This window comes from Vidua macroura, chromosome 34, assembly GCF_024509145.1.
Source record: "Vidua macroura isolate BioBank_ID:100142 chromosome 34, ASM2450914v1, whole genome shotgun sequence".
NCBI classification, from domain to species: domain Eukaryota; kingdom Metazoa; phylum Chordata; class Aves; order Passeriformes; family Viduidae; genus Vidua; species Vidua macroura.
Window position 1 is genome coordinate 57501 of NC_071604.1, and position 21772 is coordinate 79272.

A 21772-nucleotide genomic window follows, 5' to 3' on the forward strand; every position below is an offset into this window, starting at 1 on the left:
AGGTCTGTCTGTCCTCCCAGAGCTGACTGTCCCTTCCGTCCTGCAGAGCTCGGGGGCCCTGGACATGTCCCTGCCCTCCACGCCGGACGTCAAGATCAAGGAGGAGGAGCCGGTGGAGGTGGACTCGTCGCCGCCGGACAGCCCCGCGTCCCGGCCACGCTCGCCCCAGCACAAGGACAAGGTGGGGCTGTCCCCCCCTGTCCCCAGGGCTGCTGGGGTCCCTGTGCCGTGTGGCACCGAGCTGGGCTCCTCGAGCCCTGAGCTGGGCTTTCTGGGGCCTGGGTTGGGCTTTTTGGGGCCTGAGCTGGGCTTTCTGGGGCCTGGGTTGGGCCTCTGAAGGGACAGGCAGAGGGGCTGGAGATTCTCCCCTTTCTAAAGCACCCCAAACTGGGGGGCTGCAGCTTCTAAAACATCCTGAATGGAGGCGCTGGAGCCTAAATACCCTAAATACCCTAAAATACCCCAAAATGAGGGGCTGGAGCTTCACCTCCCTCCCCAAACACCCCAAAATTAGGGGCTGGAGCTTCACCTCCCTCCCCAAACACCCCAAAATGAGGGGCTGGAGCTTCACCTCCCTCTCAAACAGCCCAAATGGAGGGGTTGGAGGTTCACCTCCCTCTCAAACACCCCAAACTTGGGGGTTGGAGCTTCCAAAACATCCTGAATGGAGGGGCTGGAGCACTAAAATACCCCAAAATGAGGGGCTGGGGCTTCACCTCCCTCTCAAGCAGCCCAAATGGAGGGGCTGGAGCTTCTAAAACATCCTGAATGGAGGGGTTGGATCTCTAAAATACCCCAAAATGAGGGGTTGGAGCTTCACCTCCCTCCCCAACACCCCAAAATGAGGGGCTGGGGCTTCACCTCCCTCTCCAGCACCCCGAGCTGAGGGGCTGGAGCCAATTCCCTCCTCGCCGTGCGCCCTGGGTGCTGTGCTGCCCTCAGTTTCTGTGAGGGGCAGAATTTCTGAAGCCTGCAGGAGGAAGAGCCGGGGCGGTGGCGAGGAGCTGGCAGTCAGCAGCCCCCGTTCTGTGTTCTGCCCTGCAGGAGGGCCCCTCCAAGCCCGTGATCCTCTCCACGCCCACGCCCACCATCGTGCGGCCGGGCTCGCTGCCGCTGCACCTGGGCTACGAGCCCCTGCACCCCACGCTGACGTCCCCCACCTCTGTCATCACCCAGGCCCCCCCCTCCAACAGACAGCTGGGGTGAGTACGGGGCAGGGAGCGCTGGAATTCCATCCCCGAGGGATTCCCTGAGCGCCGGGAGGAGCTGCCACAGCGGGGCTGTCACGGCTGTCACGGCTGTCACGCTCCGTCTGCGGCAGCACGGCGGGGTGGAGAGCAGGAAGAGGGAACTAATTGTCCTGGAGTTAGGAAACGAGGCAGAACTCAGTGAAACGAGGCAAAACTCACCGTGGGGAGAGATGAGAGCGCTCCCTGAGCTCAGCACGGCGCTGGCTGGTGGGGAGCGTGTCTGGAGCTGGGATGGCTTGGGATTGTGTCTGGGATTGTGTCTGGGATTGTGTCTGGAGCAGGGATGGCTTGGGATTGTGTCTGGGATTGTGTCTGGAGCAGGGATGGCTTGGGATTGTGTCTGGGATTGTCTCAGGGATTGTCTCTGGAGCAGGGATGGCTCAGGGATTGTCTCAGGGATTGTCTCAGGGATTGTCTCATGGATTGTCTCTGGAGCAGGGATGGCTTGGGATTGTCTCAAGGATTGTGTCTGGGATTGTGTCTGGAGCAGGGATGGCTTGGGATTGTCTCTGGAGCAGGGATGGTTCAGAGATTGCCTCATGGATTGTCTCTGGAGCAGGGATGGCTCAGGGATTGCCTCATGGATTGTCTCTGGAGCAGGGATGGCTCAGGGATTGTCTCTGAAGCAGGGATGGCTCAGGGATTGTCTCAGGGATCGTCTCAGGCCGTGTTTGGTGCCTCTGGAGTGTGACCTCCGAGCTGCTGGCCCGGCTTCGGGGGCTGCTTGCCCCGGCACGGCTCAGGACCTGCTCCTGGTTGCCCGAGGAGGCCCCGGAGGCTGCGGCCCAGAGCGTGGAGGCCGTGCACAGGAAGGAAGGAGGTTGCCTTTAGGGAGCACCCTGAGCCCTCAGGAGGAGCCCTCTGGCCCTGCTGGCCCTGCCGTGGGCCCGGGCAGGGGTGCAGAGCTGGTTTTTTGCAGGTCTCCTGGCAGCTCCCTCCCGCTCGTCGTGCAGCTCGCCAACGGCCAGACCATGCCCGTGCTGCCCGGCCCCCCCGTGCAGATGCCTTCTGTCATCTCGGTGAGAGAAGCTTCCAGAGCTGCCCTGCCCTGCCCTGCCCTGCCCTGCCCTGCCTCCATCGCTCCCCTCCGAGCCAGGCAGGGCTGCAGGGGCAGCCCTGGCAGGGCAGCAGGAACGTGAGGATCTCAGCAGAGGGCAATCCGTCCCTTGGGAAAGATCCAAACCCGTGCCCCGACAGATGGCTGGCACTGCCAGGCCGGGGCTGGGAGCCACAGGGTCCCGAGGAGCTGCTTCCCTTTGGAACAGCCTGCTCCGAGGGTGGCCGAGCTTGCAGGGAGCACGTCTGGCCACCATGGCCACCGCGGCCACTGCGGCCACCACGGCCAGGGAACGGCACCTTGGGAAGGGAAGGGAAGGGAAGGGAAGGGAAGGGAAGGGAAGGGAAGGGAAGGGAAGGGAAGGGAAGGGAAGGGAAGGGAAGGGAAGGGGCTGCCCCTTCCCTGGACTCTGTGCTGGGCGATTCCAGCACAGCCACCGTGGCCACCGCCGTGGGTGGCAGCAGGAGTCACCGAGGGCAGGAGTTGAGGCACTTGTCAGGGTTCCCAGCCCTGCTCTGTCAGGGAGCTGCTGCAGAGCTGCTCCCCGTGCCAACGCTGCTGTCCCTGCTCCCCTCACAGCTGGCCCGGCCCATGGCCATGGTGCCCAACATCCCCGGCATTCCCGGGCCCCCCATCAACAGCAGCGGGTCCCTGTCGCCCTCAGGACTCCCGGTGCACTCCGAAGCCAAAATGGTGAGTGGCAGGCAGGGGGGCACAGGGGTCCCTCAGCCTCCAGCAGCTCCTGCCTGGAGGCTTTTCCCCTTCCCAGAGAGCCAGGGAAGGGATTTATTACCAGGCACCCGTGGGTCCCTTCCACCCCCAGGATCCCACTGCGGGCACTCGGGGACACCTGGGCTCTGCAGCCTCCTCAGTCCCTGGAGCTGCCAGCTGGGCAGGGAATTGCTGCCAGTGCCAGCCGAGGTCTGGGCTGGGCACTGCCCGCTGGGCTGGGCACTGCTGGTGCCCGTTGCCAGCAGGGTGGCTGCAGGGTGGCAGGAGCTGCCGGGGGCCCTGGCAGCTCCTCTGATGTCCCTTTTGCTTCCCTGGCAGAGGCTGAAGGCCAGCCTGGCAGCGTCATCCTCGCTGAACGGCAGCAGCCTGGTGGTGGGCTCGGCCAGCAGCATGGTGACCGCGCGGCCGGAGCAGAGCCAGGTCCTCGGCCAGCACCCCGACGCCCCCTCCCCGGCCCAGCCACAGGTCTGTGCTGCTGCTGCTGCTGCTGCTGCTCCCCCTGGGGCTCCCAGGGCTTGGCAAGGAGCAGAAAACCTCCCAGCGCCCTCCCTGCGGTGCAGAATGGGTTAAAACCTGTTCTTTCCAGTGCTGCTCCAGCACCGAGGCGCTCCCAGGCCGCCAGGCACGAGTCCAGCCCCGTTCATCTGCCCAGAGCCCTGGGGTTGGGAAGGAACATTTCCCCTCTCTTCTCCGGGTTAAATGCTCCCCTCTCAGGCCATCAGCCGGGCTGGCTCCTGCCAGCCAGCCAGATGCCAGCCTTCCATCAGCGTGGCCACCTGCTCCGGGCTCGGATGGGCTTGCTGAGTTTCATCTCCGTCTGCTGCGGTGGGGCCGCGGCCCGGCGTGGGGCTGGGCTGGCCCCACAGCCTGGGGGGCTACAAAACCAGGGCCCTACAAAACCTCCCGCTCCCCGTTGCCTCCGAGAGCTTGTTTGGCCGGAGGTTTTGAGGGGAAAATTAACTTTGAAAGCAAATCAACCTGCTTAAAACCCTGCCCCGGGCAGCGACCGTGCCTCGAGGCGGCAGCGGGACCGAGCTCTGCTCTGCTCTGCGGTGCCAGCGCCGTGTCCTGCCCGTCCCCAGAGCTGCTGCTGAGCCTGTCCCCTGTCCCCTGTCCCCGGCCAGGTGTCCCCTGCCCAGCCCACGCCCAGCACGGGCGGGCGGCGGCGGCGGGCGGCGGACGAGGACCCGGACGAGCGGCGGCAGCGCTTCCTGGAGCGGAACCGCGCGGCCGCCTCGCGCTGCCGCCAGAAGCGCAAGCTCTGGGTGTCCTCCCTGGAGAAGAAAGCCGAGGAGCTGACGAGCCAGAACATCCAGCTGAGCGTGAGTATGTAATGGGGCTGAGCACAGCCCCGGCACGGCCCTGGCACGGCCCTGGCACGGCCCTTTGTCTCCTGTGAGCCCCGGAGCAGCTGATTGGGCACAGTGGGATCTCCTTTCCCTGCTGTGCCGGGGGTGCAGCACACCTGGAATGGGCATTCCAGTGCTCCCAGTTCTCCCCAGAGTTCTCCCAGTGCTCCCAGTTCTCCCCAAAGTGCTCCCAGTTTTCCCCGAAGTTGTCCCAGGAGCACTCCCAGTTGTCCCCGGAGCGCTCCCAGTTCTACCTGGAGTGTTCCCAGTTCTCTCCAGAGTGTTCCCAGTTCTCTCCAGAGCGCTCCCAGTTCTCCCTGGAGCACTCCCAGTTCTCCCTGGAGCACTCCCAGTTCTCCCCGGAGCACTCCCACTTCTCCCCAGAGCGTTCCCAGTTCTCCCCGGAGCGCTCCCAGTTCTCCCTGGAGCGCTCCCAGTTCCCTCCAGGGCGTTCCCAGTTCCCTCCAGGGCGTTCCCAGTTCTCTCCAGGGCGCTCCCAGTTCTCCCCGGAGCGCTCCCAGTTCTCTCCAGAGCGTTCCCAGTTGTCCCCGGAGTGTTCCCGGTTCTCTCCAGAGTGCTCCCAGTTCTCCCCGTAGCGCTCCCAGTTCTCCCTGGAACGCTCCCAGTTCCCTCCAGGGCGCTCCCGGTTCTCCCCGGAGCGCTCCCGGTTCTCCCGGCGCTGGCCGAGGCGGAGCTGGCTCGCTGGGGCCGGTGGCTCAGTCCCGGGAGCTGCCCAGCCCCGCCGCGGGGCTTTGTTCCCTCCCGGGACACTGAGGGCAGCTCTTCCCTGGGAGCTTCCGGGGTGCAGCTGTCTCTGGGTTTCAGCCACCCCACAGGCTCAGAGGGATCCTCTGAGCAGCGTTTTGGGAGGCAGAGCTGGCAGGAGCCCCCGGGGCTCTGCTGTCCCCTGGCTGGCTGGCTGTCACTCCCCAGAGCCACCAGCACTGCACGTGTCCCTGGGGCGGGTGGCAGTGGCCAGAGGGCTCACGAGGGGCTCAGGGACAGGGAACCCCCTTGGCCACGCTCCCCAAACTGCTGCTGCCCCTCGGCCACGCTCCCCAAACTGCTGCTGCCCCTCGGCCACGCTCCCCAGAGCTGGAACTGCGCCGGGGGCAGCTCAGATCAGAGCAGAAGGGGAGGCTGGCAGAGCGTGGGGCTGCCGTGGGTGACACAGCTGTGTGTGTGTCCCCTCAGAACGAGGTGACGCTGCTCAGGAACGAGGTGGCTCAGCTGAAGCAGCTGCTGCTGGCCCACAAGGACTGTCCCGTCACGGCCCTGCAGAAGAAGACCCAGGGCTACCTGGGTGAGTGATGGCTGTGCCACTCCTGGGCTGGGCTGGGTCTGCTGCCAGGGAGGGAGGGAGGGAGGGGACTGTCCCCTCAGGCCGTGCCTGTCACCCCCTGTCACCCCCCTGTCACCCCCTTGTCACTCGGGGTCTCTGCAGGGCAGGGCTGGCACAGACAGGACACAGCAGGGAGTGCAGAACGCCTGGGCTGGGCACAGGGCACCCCAAAAACCCCACCCGCCCCCCAGGGCATTTCTGCCCATCTCTCCTGCTGAGGAGGATCCCCCAAATTGTCCCTTTGCCCTTGGGGTGGCACTTGCTGTGGGGGCAGTGCCCAGGGCAGGGTTTGTGTCCCTGTCCCTCTGCAGGTGGGCGTCTGGTGTGGCTGCAGCTCTCCCTGCTCTGGCAGCCAGCCAAGCCCTTTTTAATCCCTTTGAAGCCCCAAATTTGCTGCTGCACAGCAAAGGCCGAGTCAGGAAAGGCCAGACTCTCTCCATGACATCATGGAGCTCCATTGCTCATTCTCTGCAATTCCCACCGAGCTGGCTCGGCTTGGGAGTTAAAAAAAAAAAAAAAGAAAAAGGCTCTTTTTTATCTCCTTTTCTTCCCATCATTTTTTTTTAATGCTGCCTGTTTCATTATAACCAACCCGGGAGCTAAGCACGATCTGGGTCCTGCTGCCCTCCCTGCAATACCAATTCCAGGCTGCTGAGAGGCTTTGGGAGGACGCTGGAGTCCTCTAGTGTTCCTTGGAAAAATGGGGAGGACGAGCTGAGAGAATGGAAACCGCAAAAACCGAGGGAGAAAAAGGGGGGAAAAATCCCTAAAAAATGAGAATTCGGTGTTCTTGGGGGCCGTGCCTTGACCCCATGTGTGGGTCTCTGGAATTCTGTCCTGCCTGGTGAGGCACAGGGATGTGCTGGGAGGGTCTGGCACAGCCACTGTCACCCCCTGTGTGGCCCCGAGCCGCTGGGATGTCCCCACGTCCCCACGTCCCAGCCCTGCAGGGGCTGGGGGCTCCCTGCTCCCCCCCAGGCTGACAATTCCCCTCCCTGCTCCCCACAGCAGCAGGAATTCATCACGCGTCTGCAGGCTAAAAAACGAGACTCGCCCCCTCCCCTCTGCCCCTTTTTATGGCCGAGATTTGTGGCCAGGCAGGTCCTGAACAAAGCCCCAGGCTCCCCGAGGGAATTGCAGCTGCCTCCGGGCACTTTATTGGCAGCTCCTTGTAAATCTCCTGGGTTTTGGGGTGCCAGGGCAGGAGATTGCTCGACCTTGCCCAGCCCAGGCCAAGGTTTTCCCAGGGAAAGGAGTGCAGGTCCATTTCCCAGTGCCCAGTGAGGTGTGAAACCCCACACCTGATTTCCCCCGGGGTTTCATGTGGCAGAAATATCCCAGCTCCTGCCTTTGTTCCGCTCTTCCAAAGGGAGGTGGGATTTGCTGCTGGCATCGGTGGGTGCAGAGCTCTGGGAGCTCCCAGATGATCCCCTGGGTCGGGAGCTCTGCCTCCCAAAATTCTGGAAGCCACTGAACAAAGGCAAGGAGGCTCTGCCTTTGTCTGCCTCTCATGGTGCTTCCAATTCCCAAAACCATGGAGCAGGCAAAGCCTCGTGATGGGCTCTGATTGATTTTAACGTCTTGGGGAGCAATAAGGAGCAAAGCAGGTGATTTAGGTAAAAAATACCCCCAGAAGCCCAGCTCCTGGCCCTGCTGAGGGGATCCTGCTCCCCCTGGCAGGTGGGGAAGGGGCTGCTCAGCCTCGGCTCCAAAACCTGAGGGGAAATTAATTCCTTCTAATGAGGAATGGATGGTCTGGGAATGAACGGGCGGGATGAAGGTTGTGCTGGTGCTGCCCTCCTCGGGAAGCTGTGCTGCTTCCTGCCTGGAATTCGGGAGGATCCAGCCTGCCTCTCCGTGGGATGGGGCCCGGCAATCCCAGCAGGAGGGTGGGGAGGGTCCTTGTGTGTCCCAGCTCTTTGTCCTGTCCCAGTCCTGCCCCAGGGGAGGGGGCTCCATATTCCATGGGGTTGGCTTCTCGCTGCTCCAGGCTGGAGAAGTGGCCAGGCTCGAGTGTCCAGCCAATTCCTGCTGGTCCCTGACCCCCTCCGGGCCAGCACCATTCCCATCCCAAACCAGCACCATTCCCAAATCCAAACCAGCACTGTTCCCACCCCAAACCAGCACCATTCCCAAATCCAAACCAGCACCATTCCCACCCCAAACCAGCTCTGTTCCCACACCAAACCAGCACCATTCCCAAATCCAAACCAGCACCGTTCCCACCCCAAACCAGCTCTGATCCCACCCCAAACCAGCACCATTCCCAAATCCAAATCAGCACCATTCCCAAATCCAAACCAGCACCATTCCCAAATCCAAACCAGCACCGTTCCCACCCCAAACCAGCTCCGATCCCACCCCAAACCAGCTCTGATCCCACCCCAAACCAGCACCATTCCCAAATCCAAACCAGCTCCGTTCCCACCCCAAACCAGCTCCGCTCCCACCCCTCCTGTCCCCCGGCCCCGGGCCCGTCCCTGACGCTCTCCTCTCTCCGCTGCCGCTCCCGTCCCGCACAGAGAGCCCGAAGGAGAGCTCGGAGCCCACGGGCTCGCCCGCGCCCGTCATCCAGCACAGCTCGGCCTCGGCCGCGCCCAACGGGCTCAGCGCCGCGCGCTCGGCCGCCGAGGCCGTGGCCACCTCGGTGCTGGCCCAGATGGCCGGGCAAAGGACAGAGCTGGCCGTGCCCGTGGCCTCGCACGTCATCATGGCCCCACAGTCGCAGTCTGCCGGCAGATGATGGCCCCGGGCCCAGGAGCGCCCGCACGGACTGACCGCAGCCCCGCACTGACCGCCGGGGGCCGCCGGGACCTTTCCTTTCCTTTCTGGGGTTTTATTCTTTTTGTTTTGTTTTGTTTTGAGTTAAGGGCAGCTCTGGCGCTTTCCCACTGCCCGTGGAGCTCTGGGGCCCCCGGCAGAGCCCCCGGGAAGGGCGGATTCCAGGGATCCGTGTGGCTAACACTAAACTGCGGGCGAGCCCCGGGCGCTGGCCCTGTCCCCTGGGCAGGAGGCTGTGACACTCCGTGCTGTCCCCCGGGCAGGAGGCTGTGACACTCCGTGCTGTCCCCCGGGCAGGAGGCTGTGACACTCCGTGCTGTCCCCCGGGCAGGAGGCTGTGACACTCCGTGCTGTCCCCCGGGCAGGAGGCTGTGACACTCCGTGCTGTCCCCCGGGCAGGAGGCTGTGACACTCCGTGCTGTCCCCGTGCTGCTCCCAGGCTCGTCCCCGCTCCCCAAATCGTTGCACCTTCACCAGGAGCCTCCCGGAGCTCTGAGCTGACCGAGGGCTCCTCCCTGCCCCAGCCCCAGCCCCAGCCATGGGTTTTGGGAAGCAGGACTGCTCTGGGTTTGTGCCCCAGCGGCTGGGACGAGGGGACAGCGTAGGGCTGGGGACAGACGGGTCCCCGGGCGCTCAGGGGTCCCTGGCCAAGGCTGCTCCCGCATTCCCAGGAATTGGGGCTCCGCTGTGGGACGCAGGGAGGGCCCAGCTGGCACTGACCACAACGGGAGTCCCCAGAGCAGCCCCAGCCCCAGCTCCCCCGGGCAAACCCATCCCACACTCCGGGACCAGCTCCCGCTCACGGACCTCGATGACCTCAGTAATGGTGGCCTTAAATCATGGGATTGTTGCCTGTTCCGAGGGGAGGGAGCCGGGAGCGGGGTCGGGGTTTGGTGACGGAGCCTCCGTCGGAGCAGACAAAGGATTCGCTCCCTGGGCAGGGTCAGATCCCACCCTCCACGGTGAGGAACTGGGATCGGGTCCCTTGTCCTGCCAGGTGGGCACTGGGCTCTGTGTCCCTGTGGGGAATGGGGAATGGGGAATGGGAAGGGCTGCTGCGTGGTTTTGGGATGTGGAAGGAATCTTGTACCGATCCGTGGAACTGCTCCAGCCCTTGGAATTCCGGCCCCTCCCAGGTCCCTCCTCAGCCAAGCCCCCCCTCAGGTCGCACTCGCCACTTTGGAGCCAGGTTGGTTTGTCCAGGTGATTCTGGTTGGTTTCTCCACACCTGGAAGGTTCCCAGGGACAGCAAAGCCCAAAGCCAAGGCTGAGCGGGAGATTGGGATCTCAGCACTGATGGGAGAGTCCTGAGGTTTGGGTTTTCCCAGCGATGGAATCCAGCTTCTCCCCCTCCCTCTTGTGCAGCTCTTCCTCAGCTGGGATCGGGATTGGGATTGGGATTGGGGTGGGTTTTTGTGGCTGCTCCCGCACTCCCCTTTTTCCTCTTGCCCATCCCAGCTCCTCCCCGTGCTCGGGGTCACATCCAGCCTCGGGAATCTCTTGTCGGGGTCCCACACATCCCCCAGACGCCCTTTTCCCCCCTTAAAGCTGTTCCTAAAGCCCAGCCTGGGGCTCCCAGCCTTCCCTGTCCCGAGCAGGATGTTTCTGCTGCAGGGCGTGGCCAGGAGGGTCCAGGTGAGGAGCAGGGAGGGGTCAGAGCCGTTTTGGGGGATCCTCGGAGGCTTTGCAGGAGCTGCAGGATGCAGCAGCTCGTCCCGTGCCCTGGTGGGAGCCGAGGTGTCCATCCGGGGAAGGAGGAATTGAGCTCTGGGCTGGTCCCACCGCTGGTTCCCCGTTTGCTCTGGGGGCCTGGCTGGCAGAACCAGGAATGGGCAAAGGCTGGAAAATCCAGGACAGTGTTTGGGTCGAAGGCAGCAGCTTCCCCAGCCCCTCACTTTACCCTCGGGCCACTGAGAGTGGCTGGGTTTTGTCGGATGGGCTTTTCCTGCCTCGCTGCTCTTCCCGGCAATCCTCGTGGCCTCCTCGGGATGGGGGTGCAGGAGCAGCTTTCTCCCCGTCCCTCCATGGCCTGAAGCTCCCCATTCCCACATCCCCCATCGCCAGTGCCTTGAAAATTCTGCAAATCCCGAAAAAGCCCGTGGGAAAGCTCCAAACGTGGTCAGGGACAAGCGGGAGCGAGCTGAATCCGGGTTCGGCTGTACCTGGTTCTGCTGTGGCTTCACTCACAGGGCCGGAGCTTCTCGTGCCCCTTCCACGCGTGTTTTACCCCAAAAGCAGCCACTCCTCACTTTGTGACCGGTTTTGGGGCAAAACCCCCCTGATTCTGCCCCGTGGTGATTCCTCCCGCTTTTCCGGGGGTGGCAGCCCCTGGCCCCGCTCGGCAGCGCCGGGCACCTGCACTTTGCTCTGCCAGCCCCGGGTTCCGGGAATCCCGGGGGGCCGAGCCCTCCTCCTGTCCCCTCCTGTCCCTCCTCCTGTCCCCTCTCCTGTCCCCTCCTGTCCCCTCTCCTGTCCCCTCTCCTGTCCCCTCCTCCTGTCCCCTCCTGTCCCTCCTCCTGTCCCCTCTCCTGTCCCCTCCTGTCCCTCCTCCTGTCCCTTCCTCCTGTCCCCTTCTCCTGTCCCCTCCTGTCCCCTCTCCTATCCCCTCCTGTCCCCCCTCCTGTCCCTCCTCCTGTCCCCTCCTGTCCCTCCTCCTGTCCCCTCTCCTGTCCCTCCTCCTGTCCCCTCCTGTCCCCTCTCCTGTCCCTCATCCTGTCCCCTCTCCTGTCCCCTCTCCTGTCCCCCCTCCTGTCCTCTCCTGTCCCTCATCCTGTCCCCTCTCCTGTCCCCTCCTGTCCCCCCTCCTGTCCCTCCTCCTGTCCCCTCTCCTGTCCCTCCTCCTGTCCCCTCTCCTGTCCCCCCTCCTGTCCTCTCCTGTCCCTCATCCTGTCCCCTCTCCTGTCCCCTCCTGTCCCCTCCTGTCCCCTCTCCTGTCCCCCCTCCTGTCCCCCCTCCTGTCCCTCCTCCTGTCCCCCCTCCTGTCCCTCCTCCTGTCCCCTCTCCTGTCCCCCCTCCTGTCCCTCCTCCTGTCCCCTCTCCTGTCCCTCATCCTGTCCCCCCTCCTGTCCCCTCCTGTCCCCTCTCCTGTCCCTCCTCCTGTCCCCTCCTGTCCCCTCCTGTCCCCTCTCCTGTCCCCCCTCCTGTCCCCCCTCCTGTCCCTCCTCCTGTCCCCTCTCCTGTCCCCCCTCCTGTCCCCTCTCCTGTCCCCTCCTGTCCCCTCTCCTGTCCCCTCTCCTGTCCCCCCTCCTGTCCCCTCTCCTGTCCCCTCTCCTGTCCCCCCTCCTGTCCCCTCTCCTGTCCCTCATCCTGTCCCCTCCTGTCCCCTCTCCTGTCCCCTCTCCTGTCCCCTCTCCTGTCCCCTCCTGTCCCCTCCTGTCCCCTCCCTGTGGCCCCTGCAGCCCGGGGGACACCGGGGGCTCCTCGCGGCTCTGCGGGGTCGGAAGGGCTCCGGTAGGGCCGGGCTGGGGGAAGCGGGGAGCGGGATCGGCTGCGGGGATTTGGGGTTTGTGGATTCTCTCGGAATCACTGAACGGGAACGAATGGCTGCAAACCAGGCCCCGGGAACCTTCCCTCCTCTTCCTCCCTTTTCAGCCCGAATCCCTCCGGATCGGGCGGGGTGGGAAGAGTTGGTGCCTGTTTCCCCCCCACTGGTGTTTTGTCCGGAATTCTTGGCTCAGGTGGGAGTTGTGTCATTTTGGGGCTCCCGGACCCGTTCCTGCTCCGTTCGCCCCAGTCCCGCTCACGCGGGGGCCCCGAAACGAGCCCGGGAGGTGCCGAAGGGACGGGAGGAGGGTCCTGGGCGCGCCCCCCACCCCCCAGCTGCTTTGTGCCACGAGCTTTGACGATCAATAATGGAAGAAGCCAAAAAAGGACCCCCCCGAGTACCTGTGTAGTATCTTATCAGTCCATATCGACGCGTATACGCACCCATATATCGTAGATCGGCCGCCGCGGGTCTGACCCGACCCCCGCAGCCCCCGAGGGACCCCCGCCCCGCCCGGGCTCCTGTGAGCGGGTCCTCACAGCCCCCGCGGGGGCCCGGGGCCGCGGGGGGACCCGGGGGACACGTCCCAGCCTCCCCCAGCCCTCGGCCGTGTCATACCAAACATGTAACGTGCCTTTTATTTATGCTGCAAATATAACATTAAAATATTACCCAGGAGCCGCCGGCTGCTGCCCTTTGTGGGGGGTGAGGGATGGGGACACCCCCGGTGTCACTTTGTCCCACGGACACCCCTGGGCGTCCCGGGGGGGTCACGGTGCGGGTGGCACCGGCTGGACCCAGGACGGCGTGGGACTGTCGCGCCTCCCGGGCGGAGGAGCTGCCTGTGGGGACACCGCAGTGTCGAGGGGCGCCCTCGGGTGCGTTTTTTTGGGGCGATTTCGGCTGGTTTGGGGTCGGGGGCAGCCGCGGCCGCGCCGTCGGGGCTGCAGGAGCGCGCAGCGGCCACCGGGTGGCGACAGCGAGACGCGGCCGAGCGGGGAGGGGGCGGGGGGGGTCCCGGTGTGGGGGGGATGGGCTGGCTGGGGGACAGGGGAGGGGTCCCGGTGTGGGGGGGATGGGCTGGTTGGGGGACAGGGGAGGGGTCCCGGTGTGGGGGGGGGATGGGCTGGTTGGGGGACAGGGGAGGGGTCCCGGTGTGGGGGGGGATGGGCTGGTTGGGGGATAGGGGAGGGGTCCCGGTGTGGGGGGGGATGGGCTGGTTGGGGGATAGGGGAGGGGTCCCGGTGTGGGGGGGGGATGGGCTGGTTGGGGGACAGGGGAGGGGTCCCGGTCTGGGGGTTCCTGGCCTGGCTGGGGGACAGGGGAGGGGTCCCCGTCTCAGGGGCTCCTGGCCTCGTGCGGTGCCGGTGCAGGACGGGGGTCCCGGGGGTCTCGCTCCGCAGCCCCGGCGGTGCCGGTTGCGGGGCCCGGCCGGGGCGGGAGGTGCGAGGCTTCCCCGTCCGTCCATCCGTCTGTCCGTCCCCGGGGGCGGCTGTCGCGGCTGCTAAATGGGTTTCATTAACGGCGGCGGGGCCGGGGCAGCTCCCGCCGCCCCCCGCTCCCCCGGGACCCCCCGGCCCGGCCCGGCTATAAGAGGCGGCGGCGGCGGGGCGGCGGCGATGGCGGGGGCGATGGCGGGGCGCCCGGTGCTGCTGCTGCTGCTGCTGCTGCTGGCGGGGACCCCGCGCTCCGCCCGCGCCTGTCCCGGGACCCCCGGCCCGGCCCCGGTGAGCCCCGGCCCGGCCGCGCCGTCGGAGCGGGGGGTCCGGTTTGTGGGGGGATGCTCGGGCTTGGGGTCGGGGGGTCGCTCTCCGGTTCCAGGACCGCTGTGAGCCCCGGTCCTCCCCCGCCTCAGGCCGCCGCCGCCGCCCCCCCGGGGCCGCCCCCCGCCGCTGCCGCCGCCCTGGGAGCGCTGCTCCGGTCCCTGCGGCGCCCCGGCCGCGCCCCCGGGGCTCCGCCGCCGCCGCAGAGGTGAGCGGGGACGGGGGCCCGGCTGTGGGGTCTGGGGGGCACCGAGGGATGGGGTCGGGGGGCTTTGGGGACAACGCGGGGACGCAGAGGCGGGGAGGGACGTGGGTCCTTTGGGGGGGCCCGAGAGAAGAGTCATGGTGGGGATGGGGGTCCCCACGGAGTGCCCGTGTTCAGCGCATTCCCATCCGTCCGACCCATCCCCGTCCCTCTGTCTGTCCCCGGTGCGGACCAACGGTGCCGTGTCCCCCCCGCAGGTCGGGCTGGGGGCCCCAGGCCCGGCTCAGCCCCCGCAGCTGGGACCCCCCGGCGGCCCCGTTCTGGACCATGGCGACCCCGCAGCGCTTCGGCCGCCGCCGCTGACCCCGGCCCCGAGCCCGGCCCGGCCCGAGCCCCCCCGGCGGCTCCGTGCGCCCCCCAATAAAGCGGTGACCCCACCCCGAGCCCTCGCTCTGCTTCCGCCCCGGCGCGGGGGGGGGGGACGCGGCTCCTGCCCCTTTTTCCGCCCCCCCCGGCCCCAAGCAGACGCCGACACGGGGAGTACGAACCCCCCCAGCTTTATTCTGGGGGGCCGCTGGCACCCGGGGACCCTCCAGAGCGGGCTCCGGGCCGGAGGGGGGACCCCGGGCCCTGAGGTCCGTCTGTCCATCCGCCCGCAGCGTCCAGAGCGCCGAGCGCTGCCCGGCGGCTCGAGGGGCACGGGCCGGGCGGGGCTCGCTTGCCCCGGGCGGGGCTCGCTTGCCCCGGGCAGGGCTCGGTTGCCCCGGGCAGGGCTCGCTCGCCCCGGGCGGGGCTCACTTGCCCCCGGCCATGATGCGCAGGTACTGCAGCGCGTTGCGGGCCGCCTGGGCGCGGGCGCCGTCGCGGGACGGGGCGGATCCGTGGCACACCGTGGTCGGCTGCGTGGACAGCTCCACCAGGCACTGGTGCAGCCCGCTGAGGCTCAGCGCGTCTGGGGGCACAGCGGGGTCACCCCACGGCAGCCCCGGGGCGAGCAGCGGCACCCGCGGGGCCGCGGGGGCCGGGGCGGGGCCGGGGGGCGCCCGGGGCTCACCGATGTCGAGGTAGCTGATGGCGAAGCTCTGCTCCTCCGAGAGCTCCTGCAGGAGCGCGCAGGCCCCCCCCCGGCGCGGGGTTGCCCCCCCGGCTCCGCAGCTGGCCCAGCTTCTCGCCCGCGGAGTTGCGCAGGGAGTCCCAGGTGCAGCCGGGGGCGCGGCCCCCGCAGCCCCTCCAGCCGCGGGCACGTCTGGGGAGGGGGCACGGGGCGCTCGGGGTCCTGCCCGGTCCCCTCGAGGTGTGGGAACCCCCCCGGGAACGGCGGGACACCCCCGGGGCCACCCACAAGCCCAAACCCAGAGGGTGCTTGCCCCATGGCCTGGGCAGGGCACACAGGGGCACGCGGGGTGGCTCTGGGTGACCCTGGGGTGACTGAGTGACCCTGGGGTGGCTCTAGAGTGGCTCGGGGTGACCCTGGGGTGACCCTGAGGTGACTCTGAGTGACTCTGGGGTGAGTCTGGGTGACTCTGGGGTGGCTCTGGGGTGACCCTGGGGTGGCTCTGGGTGACTGAGTGACTCTGGGGTGACTCTGGGGTGGCTCTGAGTGACCCTGGGGTGAGTCTGGCTGACTCTGGGGTGGCTCTGGGTGACTCTGGGTCGGCTCTGGATGACCCTGGGGTGGCTCTGGGTGACTCCAGGATGGCTCTGGTTAATTCTGGGTGGCTCTGGGTGACCCTGGGTTGGTTCTGGCTGACTCTGGGGTGAGTCTGGCTGATTCTGGGTGGCTCTGAGTGACCCTGGGGTGGCTCTGGGTGACCCCAGGGTGCCCGTGTCCCTCCCAGTGCCCCCAGTACCATGTTGAACTGGTCCTCCTCGCCCTCGGCCTCGCTGCCGTCGCGCGGCTCCATGGGCACGTTGTGGATGCGCACCAGCATCTTGGCGGCCGCGTTGCGCTTGGCCAGCTTCTTGGAGGTGCCGCTGCCTGGGGAGGGGTCGGGGTGAGCCGGGACCCCCCCGGGACCCCCCGGGACCCCCCAGGACCCCCCGGCCTGCCCCTCACCGATCTCCACGAATCTCTCCACGCGGCACGTCATGGTGAACTCCTTGCGGTGCGCCGGCCCCGACTCCTGCGTCACCGTGTACTCGGGCAGGCGCCAGCCCTTCTGCACCACCAGCTCCTGCCGGGGACACGGCCACGTGAGGGGACAGGGACACCGTGAGGGGACACGGCCACGTGAGGGGACACGGCCACGTGAGGGGACAGGGACACCGTGAGGGGACACGGACACGTGAGGGGACACGGACACGTGAGGGGACACGGACACCGTGAGGGGACACGGCCACGTGAGGGGACATGGCCACGTGAGGGGACAGGGACACCCCGTGAGGGGACACGGCCACCGTGAGGGGACACGGACACCGTGAGGGGACACGGACACGTGAGGGGACATGGCCACGTGAGGGGACAGGGACACCCCGTGAGGGGACACGGCCACGTGAGGGGACACGGACACCGTGAGGGGACACGGCCACGTGAGGGGACATGGCCACGTGAGGGGACAGGGACACCCCGTGAGGGGACACGGCCACCGTGAGGGGACACGGACACCGTGAGGGGACACGGACACGTGAGGGGACATGGCCACGTGAGGGGACAGGGACACCCCGTGAGGGGACACGGCCACGTGAGGGGGACACGGACACCGTGAGGGGACACGGCCACGTGAGGGGACATGGCCACGTGAGGGGACAGGGACACCCCGTGAGGGGACACGGCCACCGTGAGGGGGACACGGACACCGTGAGGGGACACGGCCACGTGAGGGGACACGGACACCGTGAGGGGACAGGGACACGTGAGGGGACAGGGACACCCCGTGAGGGGACAGGGACACCGTGAGGGGACACGGACACCATGAGGGGACACGGACACCGTGAGGGGACACGGCCACGTGAGGGGACATGGCCACGTGAGGGGACAGGGACACCCCGTGAGGGGACACGGCCACCGTGAGGGGACACGGACACCGTGAGGGGACACGGCCACGTGAGGGGACACGGACACGTGAGGGGACAGGGACACGTGAGGGGACAGGGACACCCCCGTGAGGGGACACGGACACCATGAGGGGACAGGGCCACGTGAGGGGACACGGACACCGTGAGGGGACACGGCCACATGAGGGGACATGGCCACCGTGAGGGGACACGGCCACGTGAGGGGACACGGACACGTGAGGGGACACGGCCACGTGAGGGGACAGGGACACCCCGTGAGGGGACACGGGACACCATGAGGGGACACGGACACCGTGAGGGGGACACGGCCACCTGCGTGGGGACAGCCCCGAGCTGCCATCAGTGGACCCACAAGGGGGTAATGGGCTCCAAAACGGGGGATAACTGGCACAAAATGGGGATAACCAGCCCCAAAACAGGGAATAACCGGCACCAAAATGGAAATAACTGGCCCAAAACTGGGATAACCAGCCCCAAAACAGGGATAACCAGCCCCAAAACGGGGGATAACCAGCCCCAAAACAGGGGATAACCAGCCCCAAAAGGGGGATAACCAGCCCCAAAATGGGGATAACCGGCACCAAGATGGGGATAATGGCCGCAAAATGGCGATAATGGCCCTAAAATGGGGATAATTGTCCTCAAAATGGGGATAACCACCCCCAAAACAGGCATAACTGTCCCCAAAAGAGGAATAAGCAGCCCACAGCAGAAATAACTGTCCCTAAATGGGGAAAAGCAGCCCCAAAAGCAGAATAAGTGTCCCTAAACATGGACAACCAGCCCCAAAAGCAGAATAAGTGTCCCTAAACGGGGATAAGCAGCCCCAAAATGGAGGCAGCTGTCCCCAGAACAGGAGTAACTGTCCCAGAAAGGAGGAAGACCCCCCCCCCCACCAAATGCCATCGTGTTCCCCCCACCCCACAAACAGGGAAGGTCCCCCCTTCGTCACCCCCAGCCCGGGGCAGGGAGGGGCTCTGGGGTCCCCTCGTGTCCCCCCCCGGTGCCACCCACCTGCAGAGCCCCCACGGGGTTACACTCGGACTGGGGGGGGGGACACCGGCGTCTTCATCTCCAGGGGGGCGCCCCTGTGGGGCACAGGGGTCAGGGGGGGGGCCCAGAGGGGCCGGGGGGGGGGGTTGGGGGGTTTGGGGGGTGGGGACACGGCGGCCCCCCCTTACCTGGGCGAGGATGGGGGCGCGGCGGGGGCCGGGGGGGGCGCGGTGGGGCCGGGCTCTGCCGGGGGCTCCGGGGGGAAAGCAGAGCTGGGGGGAGGGGAGGGGTCAGAGCCGCCCCCCTCAGGCCTTATGGGGACCCCCAGACCCCCCCGCCCCCCCCCAAAAACCCACCGGAGTTCAGCAGAGCCCTCAAACCCCGCAGGATCCCAAAGCCCCCTCTGGGCACCCCCCAAACTCCCCCCTCCCTCCACACAGAGCCCCCCAAACCGGGCGCCCCCCACCCCTGGGTCCCCCCCCGGACACCCCTCAGTGCCCCCCCCCCTCCCCCAGCCCCCACCTGTGCTCCAGGGGCTCCAGCATGGCCCCCCCCCCCTCTGAGCAGCCTCAGGGCCACCTCGGCCGCCTTGTGCTTCGCCGCCTTCTTGCTGGGCCCCTGCCCTGGGGGACACGGGGGCTCAGGGACGGCGGGGGGACACCGGGGGACCCCTCCCCACCGCCCCGGCACCGGGGACACCAGGGCGTCCCCCTCGCCGTCCCCGTCCCAAAGTGTGGGGGCAAACAGGGGGGTCCCCCACCGGGGGACAGGGGTCTGGGGTCCCCTGGTGCAGGTGATGTCCCCAGGGGGGCTCTGGGGCCCCTCCCCAGCACCCAAGGGGACACAGGGGGGACACGGGGGTCCCCCAGGGGCACAGGGGGCTCCTGGGGGTTTTGGGGGGTCCCAGCGGTGCTGGGGATGTCCCCCAAGGGGACAGGAGGGACAGGGGTGCCCCAGGCCAGCTGTGAGGGTCCCTGGGGGTTTTGGGGGTCCCAGCGTTTCCAGGGATGTCCCCAAGGGGACAGCAGGGACATGGGTGGCCCAGGCCGGCTGTGGGGGTCCCCAGGGGGGTCCCCTGGGGGTTTTGGGGGTCCCAGCGTTTCCAGGGATGTCCCCGAGGGGACAGGAGGGGACAGGGGTGGCCCAGGCCAGTTGTGAGGGGTCCCCAGGGGGGTCCCTGGGGGTTTTGGGGTCCCAGCGGTTCCGGGGATGTCCCCAAGGGGGACAGGAGGGGACAGGGCTGGCCCAGGCCAGCTGTGGGGGGTCCCCAGGGGGGTCCCTGGGGGCCGGGGGTCCCACCAGTGCAGCTGATGTCCCCGAGGGTGACGCGGAAGGTGAAGTTGGGCTGGTGGGCCTGGCCCTCGGCCTTGAGCAGGTCGTAGCCGGGGGTCCGTTCCTAGGCGCGTGCCATACTCCTGCAGCAGGCTGATGGGTCGTCTTCCCGGGGCTGGCGGCCACCATCTGCTCCAGGCTGGCAACGGGGACACGGCTGGCACCCGCAGGGACAGGGACAGGGACAGGGACAGGGACACGGCTGGGACAGGGACACGGCTGGGACAGGGACATGGCTGGGACAGGGACACGGCTGGGACAGGGGACACAGCTGGGACAGGGACATGGCTGGGACAGGGACACGGGCTGGCACCCACAGGGACAGGGGGCACAGCTGGGACAGGGACACGGCTGGGACAGGGACACGGCTGGCACCCACAGGGACAGGGGCAACAGCTGGGACAGGGACACGGCTGGGACAGGGACACGGCTGGGACAGGGACATGGCTGGGACAGGGACACGGCTGGCACCCACAGGGACAGGGGCACAGCTGGGACAGGGACACGGCTGGGACAGGGACACGGCTGGCACCCACAGGAACAGGGACAGGGGCACGGCAGTTTGGGGACACAGGGACATGGCAAGCCACAGGGACAGGGGGGAATACGGGGACACAGGGACAGGAGCATGGCTGGGACAGAGACAGGGACACAGCTGGCACCCGGAGGGACACGGGAGTGTGGGGACACAGGGACAGGGACACGGCTGGGACAGGGGACAGGGACAGGGACGGGGACAGGGGCACGGCTGGCACCCACAGGGACACGGGAGTGTGGGGACACAGGGACAGGGACACAGCTGGCACCCGCCGGGGCACGACAGGGACACATGGGCACAGGTGGCACCCACAGGGACAGGGACAGGGGCAGTGTGGGGGACACAGGGACACGGCTGGCACCCACCAGGGCACGGGAGCGTGGGGACACAGCTGTCACCGACCCCTGGGTCAGGGGACATGGCACTGCAGGGACACGGGCACAGGGGTGGCATCTGCTGCAGGCTGGGGGCAGGGGCTGTCACCAGGGCACGGGGGGGGACACGGGGTGGCAGTGCCACAGGGCACTGGGACACGAGGATGGGGGGTGGCAGCACCGGGGACACGGGGGAAGGGGTGGCATCACCGCACGGCACAGGGACACGGGGACGGGGCGGGGGGCACTGCCGTGGAGTGCGGGGACACGGGGCGGCATTTGTGCGTGACGTGGGGACACGGGTGACAGGGACAGAGCCCCGGCACAGCGCGGGGACAGCGGTGGCACCGCCACACAGCGCGGGGACACGGGGACAGGGGTGCCACTGCCACCCGGGGACACGGGGACAGGGACGGAGCCCCGGCACAGCGCGGGGACAGCGGTGGCACTGCCACAGAGCACGGGGACACGGGGACAGGGGTGCCGCTGCCACCCGGGGACACGGGGTGGCACGGCCGGGGACACGGGGGACAGGGGTTGCCGCTGCCACCCGGGGACACGGGCACAGGGGTGCCGCTGCCACCCGGGGACACGGGGCACAGGGGTGCCGCTGCCACCCGGGGACACGGGCACAGGGGTGCCACCGCCGCAGCCCGCGGGGACGGCGCCGTCCCCCCTCCCCCTCCCCGCCCCCGCGCCCGGCCCCGGCCTAGGCCGCCCCCTCCCCCCGCCCGCCGCCGGCCGCCGCCAGGGCTGTGGCGGTGCCGGGGAGCCCCGGGGGAGCCCCGGGCGCTGCCGGGCGGTGCCGGGGGCCGCCGGGGGTCCCGGTACCTGGGGAAGGCGCCGCCGCTCCGCCGGGCCCCGCCCGCCCCCCTCCCTCGCTCATCCCCGCCGCTCCGGCCGCCGCCCGCGCCGCCAGGGGGGCGCGCGGCATCACGGGAGCGCCGCGCCGCGCGGGGGGGCTCTGGGAAGCGTAGTCCGCCCGGCGCGGCCTGCGGCGCGCGCAGCCGCCGCCGGCCCCCTCCCGGCGGACTACGCGTCCCAGAACCCCCCGCGCCAAGGGGAGGGCGGGGAGCGCGCAGGAGGCGGGAAGCGCGGGTCACGTGGCGCTGGAGGGGCGGGCAGGGGGGTCCTGCCTCAGTTTCCCCCCGTGAGGGGTTAGGGGACAATGGGGACAACGGGGGACAGTGGGGCAGAGGTGGCGCTGGCCAGAGAGGGAGCGCTGGGACCACACCGGGAGCACTGGGGACGGAGGGACACCCGCACTGGGAACGCTGGAATAAGACTGGGAGCACTGGGATCAAAGGGACACCCGTACTGGGAGCACTGGGAATTAAGGGACACCCATACTGGGAGCACTGGGATCACTGCGACACCCGTACTGGGAGCACTGGGATCACTGCGACACCCGTACGGGGAGCACTGGGATCACTGGGATCACTGCGGCACCCGTACTGGGAGCACTGGGATGGCACCGGGAGCACTGGGATGGCACCGGTGGCCCGTGTGGGCCGGGCGGTGCCGCTGCCGGGGGCCGGCGGGGTCACGGGGGACACC

At 67.8% G+C, this 21772-nt stretch overlaps 3 protein-coding genes across 7 annotated transcripts in view; 2 read left to right on the plus strand and 1 right to left on the minus strand.

Moving 5' to 3' along the window:
• Nucleotides 1-11053, plus strand: part of LOC128821085 (cyclic AMP-dependent transcription factor ATF-7) — a 59998-nt gene extending 48945 nt beyond the window's left edge. For 2 of the 5 annotated variants that reach the window (XM_054001958.1, XM_054001959.1), the window contains exons 5-12: nt 47-181; nt 1045-1202; nt 2170-2269; nt 2887-3000; nt 3358-3504; nt 4164-4365; nt 5583-5691; nt 8253-11053. In XM_054001958.1, coding sequence (XP_053857933.1) covers nt 47-181; nt 1045-1202; nt 2170-2269; nt 2887-3000; nt 3358-3504; nt 4164-4365; nt 5583-5691; nt 8253-8784 — 1497 coding nt within the window. In that variant the 3' untranslated portion in view covers nt 8785-11053. Of the gene's footprint in view, nt 1-46; nt 182-1044; nt 1203-2169; nt 2270-2886; nt 3001-3357; nt 3505-4163; nt 4366-5582; nt 5692-6112; nt 8015-8252 lie in introns of those variants that run through there. The other 3 variants (XM_054001960.1, XM_054001962.1, XM_054001961.1) reach the window with 3 other exon arrangements.
• A 2573-nt stretch (nt 11054-13626) lies between these two features.
• On the plus strand, nt 13627-14326 carry LOC128821061 (pro-FMRFamide-related neuropeptide FF-like). Its single transcript, XM_054001931.1, has 2 exons — nt 13627-13763; nt 14221-14326. Exons 1-2 carry the CDS (start codon nt 13627-13629, stop codon nt 14324-14326), a joined length of 243 nt encoding a protein of 80 aa, XP_053857906.1.
• A 178-nt stretch (nt 14327-14504) lies between these two features.
• On the minus strand, nt 14505-19432 carry TARBP2 (TARBP2 subunit of RISC loading complex). Its single transcript, XM_054001976.1, is given in 13 exon segments — nt 14505-14915; nt 15018-15087; nt 15089-15181; nt 15183-15209; nt 15814-15941; nt 16020-16137; nt 17993-18031; nt 18033-18066; nt 18494-18528; nt 18530-18594; nt 19271-19364; nt 19366-19404; nt 19406-19432. Coding segments are annotated over 13 exon segments (927 nt in total). The 3' UTR covers nt 14505-14757.
• Nucleotides 19433-21772: the final 2340 nt, after the last annotated feature.

Excerpts from the sequence above, each read along its gene's own strand:
- LOC128821061 (XM_054001931.1), top strand. The coding sequence starts at position 13,627 with ATGGCGGGGCGCCCGGTGCTGCTGCTGCTGCTGCTGCTGCTGGCGGGG. Across the intron at positions 13,764-14,220 it reads CCGTCGGAGCGGGGGGTCCG|GTCGGGCTGGGGGCCCCAGG; the intron begins GTTTGTGGGGGG and ends TCCCCCCCGCAG.